The sequence below is a fragment of the Lathyrus oleraceus genome, chromosome 4 (genome assembly GCF_024323335.1).
Source record: "Lathyrus oleraceus cultivar Zhongwan6 chromosome 4, CAAS_Psat_ZW6_1.0, whole genome shotgun sequence".
Lineage (NCBI taxonomy): Eukaryota > Viridiplantae > Streptophyta > Magnoliopsida > Fabales > Fabaceae > Lathyrus > Lathyrus oleraceus.
The window spans coordinates 31,882,713-31,894,992 of NC_066582.1; the positions used below are offsets into that span (position 1 = coordinate 31,882,713).

Genomic DNA, 12,280 nt, shown 5'->3' on the forward strand with positions numbered 1-12,280 from the left:
AAGGTTTATTAGTGTATTTTGAAATCAGTTATTGAAATGCTAATAGGAGTTAAAGTAGTAGTTAGTGTATCAATTTAGTAACTCATGCTAGTCTGAAAAGAACAAGCTACAAAGTTTGGTGACAGGTGAATACTAGTTAGGATGTTAAATGGATTTTGGTGAATGTATTTTGAAATCAATTTGAATGTTCATTGAAACTACTATGGAATAATAGTTTTGACCAGTTGAATGTTCAAAGATACTACCTTAGTTATGTATTTTCGTCTGGATTAATTGTTTACTTAAATAAGTAGGAAAACCATGGATAAAACATGGATCTGTGTCGATCGAATGACCAAAGAGTACGAGAGTGGGGTTTTGGAATTCGTTAAGTATGCTGTTCAACACGCTGAAAACCCCAGACGAATGCATTGTCCTTGCTTGCGTTGTTGTTATATTGGTAAGGTTGACGCACATGGATTGAAATCGCATTTGCTGAGGCATGGAATTGATCAAAGTTATCAGTGTTGGATATTTCATGGTGAGAAAATTAACGAGAATGTTGAATCGAGTGGAAAAAGTAGTACGACCTATGCTTCATACGACAAAGACACGGAAACAAACGATTGTGATCGAGTTGAAGAGATTGTAGAAGCACTGGAAGAAGATCTTCATGATTGTCCTGAAATGTTTGAGAGGATGGTAAGCGATGCTGAGAAACCGTTGTACAAAGGTTGCACTAAATTCTCAAGACTTTCTGCGGTATTAAAGTTGTACAACTTAAAGGCGGGCAATGGATGGTCGGATAAAAGTTTCACAGAGTTGTTGGCCCTTATGAGAGAAATGCTACCGGATGATAATGTTCTTCCTAATCGAACCTATGAGGCAAAAAAAATGTTGTGCTCTATTGGCATGAGCTATGATAAGATACATGCTTGTCCTAACGATTGCATTTTGTTTCGTAACGAATATGCAATGTTAACTGAGTGCCCTAAATGCGGTTTGTCTCGATATAAGAAAAGATTATCTCCCGCAAAAGTCTTATGGTATTTTCCGATAATTCCGAGATTTAGGCGCATGTTTCGTAGTGAAACCGATGCAAGACATCTTACTTGGCATGCAGATGAAAGAATTATTGATGGAATGTATCGGCATCCGGCTGATTCACCACAGTGGTCGAAGATTGATAATGATTATCCTGAGTTTGGATCAGAAGCAAGAAACCTTCGATTGGCATTATCTACTGATGGAATGAACCCACATGGTCTTCAAAGTATCTCACATACCACATGGCCTGTGATTCTTATGATTTATAACCTACCTCCGTGTCTATGTATGAAGTGTAAGTACATGATGTTATCTATGTTAATCTCTGGGCCTAAACAACCAGGGAATGACATAGACGTATACTTGACACCTCTGATCGAAGATTTAAAGATTTTGTGGGAGAACGGTGTGGAGGTTTATGATGGATATAGGAAAGAAAGTTTCAATTTGAGGGCGATGTTGTTTGGCACAATTAATGATTTTCCAGCATACGGGAATCTATCTGGGTATAGCATTAAAGGTCAACGTGCGTGTCCTGTTTGTGAAGACGGAACCGATACGATTCGATTGGAACTTTGCCAGAAGAATGTGTTTCTCGGTCATCGTAGATTCTTACATTCTAAACATCACTACCGTGGGTGGAGAAAAGCATTCAATGGAGACACCGAACATCGTAGAGCTCCACCCGCATTGTCAGGTGAACAAGTTTTTGAAAAGGTGAAAGATGTGCGTACTGAGTTTGGCAAGCCTTTTGCACATAAGATTGTGAAAGGTGGGTGGAAGAAAAGGTCGATATTTTTTGAATTGCCATATTGGAAGTCTTTGTACGTGAGACATTTTCTCGATGTTATGCATATTGAAAAAAACGTATTTGAAAGTGTTATCGGTACATTACTCAATATAAAAGGCAAGTCTAAGGATGGCCTTAAAGCAAGGGAGGACATGTTAAAAATGGGAATGAGAACTGAATTAGCACCCGTGAAGAAAGGAAGACGAACATATCTACCACCTGCTGCTTTTACTTTATCTAGAAAGGAGAAAAAAAATTTGTGTAAGTCTCTGAGTGAAGTTAAGGTTCCAGAAGGATACTCATCTGATATCAGAAGACTTGTTTCTATGAAAGACCTCAAGTTGAAGAATTTGAAGACACATGATTGCCATGTTATAATGGAACATTTTCTACCGATAGGTATACGTTCTATTTTGCCAGAAAAAGTAAGAAGTGCCATAACTAAATTGTGTTTTTTCTTTAGGTCAATTTGTAGTAAGGTGATCGATCCCGAGATCTTACCAACACTACAAAAAGAGATTGTAATTACCTTGTGTGAGCTTGAAATGTATTTTCCTCCGTCTTTTTTTGACATAATGGTTCATTTAGTTGTTCATCTTGTGAAAGAGACACAGTTGTGTGGACCAGCTTATATGAGATGGATGTACCCTGCTGAACGGTATATGAAAATATTAAAAGGGTACGTGAAATCCCGAAGTCGACCAGAGGGTTGTATTGTTGAACGATACATTGTTGAAGAAGCTGTTGAGTTTTGTACTGAATATTTGTCTAACGTTCAATCGATTGGACTCCCCAGAGCTCAGATTTTCGACAAAATGGAAGGTAAAAAATTAATTGGGAATAAAATTGTGACAATATCAAGGGATGAACGGGATCAAGTTCATTTGTATGTTCTGCACAATAATAATGAGGTTGAGCCATATGTTGAAATGCACAAGGATGTACTCCGAAGGTTAAATCCGAACAGAAATGAAAATTGGATAGTTATAGAGCACAATCAAAGTTTCATACAATGGTTGAAGGATCATATTTATTTGAAGCGCTCTTCAGATCCTTCTTCGGTAACAGAAAGGTTGAGATGTTTGGCATATGGTCCAAGTTTGCATGTGTTTTCTCATAGCGCATATTCAATTAATGGATACACATTTTATACCAAAGAACAAGATGATAAGAGTACTATGCAAAATAGTGGTGTCACCGTGCTAGCTGAAGCAATGCATATATCAAGTATGAAGGACTTAAACCCCAAATATGCAAATTTGTCATATTTTGGAGTTATTGAGCACATTTGGGTGTTTGATTACGAGAAGTTTCAGATTCCCATCTTTGGTTGCAAGTGGGTGAATAGTAGTGGCATACGAATGGATAAGTCTGGATTTTTGCAAGTTGATCTTACTAGGGTGGGGTACAAAGATGAACCTTTTATTCTAGCATCTCAAGCTAAACAAGTGTTCTATGTGAATGACCCGAAGAGTACAAAATGGTCTATAGTGCTTTTCTCTAACAAAGTGACTGATGATAGCGGTGTCGATCAATGTGATATTGATGTTGAGAATGAGTCACGCATTAGACGGAATGAGTTGAATAGAAATGATGAAGTTGAGGATCTTATACCGGATGAGTCATATATAAGAAACGATCATAATGAGGGAATTTGGATCAATTCATCCGTACGCATTGCTAAGAAACAAGTGATTAATATTCCAACAAAGAAAAGAAAGAGATGTTAGTGACTTAGTAGGTAAATTATCCATGGTTTCTTTATTTTTTGTTTTCATTTGTTTTGATTATAAGTTATATGTGGTAATGCATGATTTCATTATATTTTTGTATTCAATTGCTTTGATTATAAGTTATATCTGATAATGCATGATTTCTTTATTTTTTTGTTTTCAATTGTTTTGATTATAAGTTATATTTGATATTTGATGGTTTCCTTGGTTTATTACAGGTTAGACATGGCTGATGACCAACATGAGGAAGTTAGTAAAGTATCCGCGGAAGAAGAAATTCGAAGAGGCATCACAGTAATGCGAAGGGTGGTCCAAGGAAGATCTCGAGGCATCATACTAGATGTCTCTTGGAACAACCAGGGACAACTTATAGAACCTAATGGGCATACCTTAACTAGTTTCATCGGTGCACTAGTAAGGAATGAAATTCCCATTACATGTGATGATTGGAGAAATAAAGAGTTGAAAGAGTCCAAAGAAAAAATTTGGAGTGAGATAAAGGTACAATCATTTGGCCCTTAATTATACGGTATCAATTATGTTTTTTCAATTACCGATACTAACTATCAATCTGTATGTTTTTCTTAGCGATGTTTTAACATCGAAGAAGAAAGAAGAGGGTTTTGTATGAAATTGGCCGGAAAGCTTCTTAGAGGGTTTCGGACATTTTTATCATCCAAGTTCCTTAAGGATGCGGATGGTAATTTTGTGGATGCGGAGCTTCCTAGAAAATATGAAAGTTTGATATCGGCTGAAGAATGGGAAGCTTTCAAATCCAAAAGACAAGACCCGACTTTTCAAAGAATAAGTGCTACAAATCGGGAAAGAGCATCAAGTCCCGCATATCCGTACCGAAAAGGACGTGTCGGATATGGACGCTTAGAACAATCCATGGTAAGTATTTATAAATTGCGAAAACAAATTTGTTCATCATATATTAGTTTTATCTGATCAAAATGTATGACTTAATGTGTAGCTGCAGAAGGAGGAAAGTTCAGAAACATCTCTTCCTGCACATGTTTTGTGGAAGGAAGCCCGTGTGGGCAAATCTGGAGTTCCTCAAGAAGACGTTTTAAACGTATACCAGAAATGTGTAAGTATAACATTTTTTCATTAATTGAATAACATTTTTATACACAAATATTTGACAAGTATACGGTATTCATCTGATTTTTCAGGAGGAGCTATCTCAGTCTCTATCTCCCGATGATACTAAGAGCATACTTAGTCGGGCATTAGATGTCCCTGAGTATTCTGGTCGGGTGAGGGGTAAGGGATTTGGAGTCACTCCGACCTCCCTCAGTGTTAAAAAAGGAAATGCTCCTAGTAATCGGGAGCTTCATGCAAGATTGGAAGCCATGCAAGCTGAGCTTGATGCATTGAGGAGAGAAAGAGATGCTAGCGCCTCAACGGTATACAGAGATGCTTCGGACAAAAACAGTATCAACTGTACCTTTCAACCGAACATTCCAGAGGTAATTACATATAATTGTCTTAAATTGAACTATTTGCTTAAATTATGTATTTGACATATATACACATTAACGATTTCTTGTTATTATTGGTTTTAGGGCATTTCCCATTGTCAGCTGTATTTGTCGTCACCATACTATCGGATGGTTGGCAAGGGAAAAGTGCATAACGTTAGCGGAGTATTACTCCACACTAGAGAGCTCCCTGCTGGATGTTTGAAGGTATCAGTTGATATTGCAGTTGACCCGAATGCAGCATTACCATATCCTAGCGATGATTCGGATGCAACAACTGTGCACGAAGCAGTAGGTTCGTTTGTTGCATGACCGACAAACCTCATATGCGTAGGATATGAGGTATGCTTAAAACTTATGTTAACTTTAATGTGTATATTCAAAGTTTAAAATTTATGCTTAAAATTTTACTTACATATTTTCCTTGATTATGTTAAATAGACTCCCACAAAATCCAAATCAAGAAAAGAGGTAATATACAATTATATGACATATATTCATGGAAGTTGTTACATTCTTAATTTGATCTAACTATTTATATGACATGTAGGTTCAAGAAAATGAGGTTAGCAATGCCTCCGCACAACAAATAAAGGAGGTTAGGAACGCCTCCGCACGGGTAAAAAGTTCTGGTGCTAAGAAGACCGTAGCTAGGAAAAAACCTACCACCAAGTATAGGTCGTGCCTCAGGACATTTATAGAGATGACCGATATACCGACCGGAGGTGTTCGGACTATACATATGGAGGAAGGGATTTTCGGCTTTGATCACGACCAAATGATTGGTAATGAAGACTTCATGCAAGTTTTTGGTCATGAAGAAATCGGCGTCAACGTTGTCAATACATATATTAGGTAAATCCGGTCTACTTTGTTTTATTAATTAAACAACTTATGTTAATGATGTTTACTTTATGTTAATCCGGTTTACTTTATGTTTCAAAAGAGGTGTTAATGATGTTTTTATTAGGTTTTTGTATGACAAAATGATGCGCCCCAATGATTTGGACGAGTCATTCGGATTCTTAGCACCCGCGAGCATCAACTTAGGTTTAATCTTAAATATACCGGATACCGTGACGGAGTACGTTCTTCAGATCCTCAATGACAATAAAGATGCGGAGAAGTTGTTTTTTATACCGTTTAATACCGGGTTAGCATTTCATTCTAAATTCATCTATTATAATTATTTTCCAAGTTACCATCTAACATTTGCCTAATCATTACAGTGGACATTGGTTGTTGCTCGCAATCAATCCTATCCGAGAAATTGTGTATTATCTTGACTCGTTAGGAAATGATTGGACAACATACCCGAATATGAAGTTCCTAATTGACACGTAAGTGAGAATGTTCAAAATTTTTCTTAGTTTATGTGAATTGTTCTAATTGCTTCATTTTTATTTTATTAGCATCCTACAAGCTTTTCGGGCCCAACGAGATATCCAAACCTCAAGGAGGGGCGCCAACCGCATTACATGGATTAAAGTGGCGGTATATTTTTAATTACCACATTTTTTATTATATTAGTGATGACACTTGATAAAACTTAGGATTTATAATCCATATTTTTTTTTCATGTAGTGTCCTCAACAACGTAATCAAATAGATTGCGGGTATTTCGTGTTGAAGTTTATGCGGGATACTCTTGCTTTGGGCCGATTAGTGATTCCCACCGATGTATGTATTTCTAACTTATGAGTTATTTTTATATTTACACATATCTCATATAATTAAATAGTTGGAATTAATTCAAAATATGTTATATTATTATGTAGTACTTTGAGGAATTCAAGTGTGCATTTTATACAAAGGATCAAGTGGACGAAATCAAAGAGGAGTGGTGTCAATTCATGATAGAGCTCAAAGTTTTTTCATAAATTTGTGTAATTAATGTGTACATTTGTAGTATATGTAATGACTTGTAAATGTGTACATAAATTTGTATATATTTTGATACATTTAAGGCAAAATTGGTTTGAATTGGTATATATATATATATTTGTTAGCCAAAAATGGGTAGAAAAAAGGCCAAAATGGCATGTATAAAATGTGATTACTGTCTGTCAAAATCTGGTTGAAAACAGGTAGAAATTCTGGTTTATAAACCTGGAAAAAAATGTGGTTTAAAACAAAAGCTTCAAAAATTTTCGTATACATTAGACAGCGCTTTTGTAAAAAGCGCTGTCTAAGGGGGGGATTAGAAAGCGCTTTAGGCAAAAGCGCTGTCTAAGGGGGGGGGCTTAGACAGCGCTTTTGCCTAAAGCGCTTTCTAATCCCCCCCTTAGACAGCGCTTTTTACAAAAGCGCTGTCTAAGGTATACCTAAAAAAATTAAAATAGGGGGGGCTTAGACAGCGCTTTTTGAAAAGCGCTGTCTAAGCCCCCCCCCCCCTTTAGACAGCGCTTTTGCCAAAAGCGCTGTCTAAGGTATACCTAAAAAAATTAAAATAGGAGGGTCTTAGAAAGCGCTTTTGGCCAAAGCGCTGTCTAAGGGGGGGGGGGGGGGGCTTAGACAACGCTTTTAAGATTTAAACAAGCGCTGTCTAAACCTTTAGCAGCGGAGGCTTAGACAGCGCTTTAAAGCGCTGTCTAAGGCTAAAAAAAGCGCTGTCTAAGGTCTTGTTTGGCGTAGTGTCATCTGACAAAATCTTTCTGTGATAATACTTGTGTGTAAAATTATCCTTTTTCCTTCATGTCTAATATTGAACACAATACATAGACCGTGTCACCCTCATCCAGTTCAATATTTGATCTTTAGACTTTTATCCTGTTACACATGATGGACAAATTCCATCTAGGTCACTCATGTCCCTCAACATGATTTTTTGGAGTAGCCTTCAACTGTCTTTATGGTCATTCAGTTACAAACAGTATTCGAAGGGTGATATACACCATTATTACTATGAGATTAACTTATGACACTTTGCATTACATTCTATGTGATATTCTCATAACGGGTCAATCCAATAAAAATATTACTTATAATATTCATACTTATGTTAAAACTTGATAACTCATTGTCCATAATCCATGAGATGTGATAATTAGTCTATCCACGTAATGTTTTAATGCTATCAAACTTTACAATAAAATTCGATTACATATACTTTAAGAATAATGTTTTTATGTTTAATTTGATCTCATGATTAAGTCACACATAATATTTCATTAAACGAACTATCTATTATATGAACTTTATTTGGAAAAAAACATAATAAAGAAATGTTTTTTAATTATTAATAAATAATTCGATATAAATATCAAGTTCTAATAAAACTATGGTCTTTAGGGCTTACATCAACAAAAAGTAAAAATCATAAGTCACAAAAACTTGCTCTCTTCGATATGCTACTCTCTCTGGTTGCCACCACTCACCATTTTTGCTCTCGTCACCATCATTCTTATATGTTCTTGTCGTCTTTTTCGTATTCAAGTTCCATTTGTTACTTTTCATCTATTTTTCTTTATCTTTTTTGTTTCTTCTTTTTTAACAAAATTTCTTTTAATCTTGTTACAAAATAGTTTTAATATATGTTTGAGGTGTGAAACATGTTAATTCATGTGTATTGAAACTTTTTGTTGTTATTATTATATTTTATTTGTTAAGCTTTCAAACGCCTTCTCAACCTTCTGATGCCAAATGTCAACTTTTATGTTTGATAGTAAACTTATTTCACGGTGCAATAGAAATTATGTTAGTACTTTGTATGGATTTAGAGCAACTTAATTGTAAGTTGTTTGAAAAGTAAAACATGAAATACATTATATTATTTAAAAAATAATAACATAAAATACATTAAAAATATGATGTTGAAAAATACGCAAATAAATATAATATTTAAAAAATATTATAAACCGATCAATCGGAACGAACCAATCAAATTAGTTTAATTCAATTCCATTTTTAAAAAACAATAAAAATTAAATCAAATCAATAAAAGAGATATCATCAGTTAAATCGAGTCGATTACGTCCTAAACAAAATTTCCCAAATCTATTTACATGCATACGCTAGTAGCTACACTAGTTTTATTTGTGGGCCATAGTATTGCCCTTCTAAAAAATATTTTGAAGTATATTTATTTTTAAACAAATTTTAATAAAATAATATTACTATTCTCAATGTATATATAATATAAATATTTTAAAATTGGTCAAACGTAGACCACCATTTTAAATTGATATTAATAAAATATAATATCTATTTCACTTTTCTATTATTATAAAATTAATTACTTTACTAAAAAATATAAAGGTACATCATTGAACCTTTTTTCAAAGACCTATATTAAAAACATTCCTATTTTCCATTTTTAATATCATAAAAAAGAGAGACTATTTTACTATAAAAACCATAAGAAAATTTATGATATGAAATCAAATATTAATTAAATAAAATAAATTATGAAATACTAATATTATGATAATAAAAAGTTAAGGTTTCCCAAACGGAGTCATTAGTCAAGTCTAACGCATATGGTTTTACTTCTCTTCTCCCCCATTTTATTAATACCATTATGATTAATACTAGTTTAATTAGTAACATAAAGTATTAAGTAATAATTAAATTTGTTTGTGATGAAAACTACACATCGTCAAATAATAACTGATTGAAATTGAATAATCTCCAAGACCAAGACCAAACCCAACAATAAAATCTGTATTAATTCCACCTCTTCCCATCGTAATAAAACCACAAACTTTCCCAATAATATTATTATTTATTTGACTATATATCATACAAAACTTCAATTCCTTCTTTTCTACCTCTCTTTCTCTTTTTTTCTCTCTCTTTTTTCATTCTCTTCACAAAACTATCTATAGCCATGGAAGATATCAGCGATGAAGAATGCAACACAGGTTTATATCTTGGATTGGGAATCAAAAAGGAGAAGAAGAAGCAGAAATTAGTGAATAAGCCTTGTTTCGACCTAGCTTTCGAGCTTTGTCCAAAAAATGAAGCCATCAAAGTACACAATAGTCATATCAATAACAACAACAAAGGTGAGAGATTCAGTTTGGAGTATTATCCCAATGCAACAACATGCAGCACCGATTCCGATAACAACAACGCCGATCGGAGAAAGAAGCTCCGGCTGACAAAGGAACAATCCGCCATGCTTGAAAACACCTTCAAGCTCCATAACACTCTTAATCCGGTACGTCCTCCAATCTCATCCACTAACATCTTCAATCTCCAACCCTGAACCCTGAGTTTAACTCAGGGTTCAGAGTTGCCGAATGAATCCTGATTCTATTTTCAGGATTCAGTTCTATTTATGAATTTCTAATAGTTATTATCATTTCGACTCTGCAGGTGCAGAAAAAGTTACTTGCTGATCAATTGAAATTAAAGACCAGGCAAATAGAAGTTTGGTTTCAGAACAGGAGAGCGAGGACGAAGCTGAAGCAAACAGAGATAGATTGCGAGTTGTTGAAAAAACAATGTCAAAATCTAAGTGATGAGAATAAGAGATTGAAGAAAGAGTTGCAGGAACTGAAAGTAAGACAATCTCCATTATGCCCTCAACGTTTATCAAAACCTGTTTGTTCTTCCTGCGACCAGAAACTCTTGAAGCGCAATGAAGACAACAACAATTAATTAATATATTAATAGTTCAATTTTTTCATTGGCATGATCTTAATTATTACTATATGAAAAATTTTAGAAACTAGATTTTTTTTCTAGCAAATAATTTCTAAAGAAAAAAACACGTGTATTCAAAAGTCTTCGCATTAGGTTTTTCTTAGACACGTGTACTTTGATTTATTTATTTATTTATTATTACGTGTCTTTCTCTCTTTTATTGGTTTAATATATCAAAATTTAGATTAAATATTTAGTTGTTTGGTTTAATGGATGCCATTCATATTTAGTTAGTTCAGATAAGGAATAAGTGTTTGAATGGTTGAAATTCAAAGAGATTGATCAAATACTAATTCGTTAAGTTAGTCCACTAATTAGTAAGGATGATTAAAGTTTGGAATAATATGAATCTTAGCTATGTAGATTGGATTTTGTCAACGATTTTATTCAATTAATCCATGTCCTACATATATATATTATATACCCATATGAACAACTATGAACCACTATAAAAACTAGGTTCTTTATATCTATTGTTAATATGGTGTGTGGTCCTAAGAAAGTTCTACCTAAATTTGGTAATAAACTTCGTGTTTTTTATTTTATATTTATTTTTAACTTATAGTAGTAGTATACTAGTGCTTCTCTTCATGGAGGTATAGTCTAGCTATAACGTATAATTAAACATTAAATAGAAGAAAAAACTTACGCGTTTATAAAACGGATTATTTACTTAATAAACTACTTTTTTGACAAGTAATTATTTAAGCTTTTCAATGGCCCGGATATTTACGTATTTTTTCTTCAAAATAAAGTATAGGAATGAAGTATATATATATATATATATATATATATATATATATATATATATATATATATATATATATATATATATATATATATATATATATATATATATATATATATATATATATATATATATATATATATATATATATATATATATATATATATATATAGATAGATAGATAGATAGATAGATAGATAGATAGATAGATAGATAGATAGAGAGAGAGAGAGATAGATATGATACGACCATATTCTTATTATATTTTTAATAAGGTGATCCTCTAGCGTTTTTTCTTTTTCTTTTTATTGTAGAGGGGTTTAGCAGTTTGTTAAGTATAGTTCTTGAGTTATATCTTATCTACGATTTTATGGTAGGATCTTCTAATTTGATTGTTATCCGCTTTTAGTCTGCAGATGGTGCCCTTATTTTGATTGTTCCATATAATTTGTGAAGCATAAAATTTATTTTTAAGGGTTTTGAGATAACATTGAGCTTTCAAGTTAATTTTCTAAGAGTAGTTTGATAGGACTTAATATAGATTCTATCGTTTTAGAGTTAGTTGGTAAATGTTTCTATTGGTGATTAGTGATCTCAGTTTGGTTAATTTGACTCTTTTGGTCAAATAGACACGAAGATTGATTTCTGATGCTTCTGGTTTTTTAGTTTGATATTCTTTTAGATAGATATGGTACTTCAATTATTTTCTCTTTAAAAGGGGTATGCCTTCAAGTTTGCGTTATGTGTATGCTTATGGATAAAAGTGTCTATTCTCGGGTATAAAGAAGATGATCCCTTATATTAGTTTGTGAAAGAAATCACTAAGAGGGTGGGATGTAGTAATGCA

The 12,280-nt window shown here is 33.4% G+C and overlaps 1 protein-coding gene across 1 annotated transcript; it reads left to right on the forward strand.

Annotated features, from left to right (window-relative positions):
• Positions 1-9,690: 9,690 nt before the first annotated feature.
• Positions 9,691-10,840, forward strand: LOC127138616 (homeobox-leucine zipper protein HAT22). The gene is made up of 2 exons (XM_051065095.1): positions 9,691-10,197; positions 10,356-10,840. Exons 1-2 carry the CDS (start codon positions 9,865-9,867, stop codon positions 10,638-10,640), a joined length of 618 nt encoding a protein of 205 aa, XP_050921052.1. The 5' UTR covers positions 9,691-9,864; the 3' UTR covers positions 10,641-10,840.
• The last annotated feature ends 1,440 nt before the right edge of the window (positions 10,841-12,280 follow it).

Coding starts and splice junctions, on each gene's coding strand:
- LOC127138616 (XM_051065095.1), top strand. CDS start 9,865: ATGGAAGATATCAGCGATGAAGAATGCAACACAGGTTTATATCTTGGA. Junction 10,198..10,355: donor TCCATAACACTCTTAATCCG/GTACGTCCTCCA, acceptor TCGACTCTGCAG/GTGCAGAAAAAGTTACTTGC.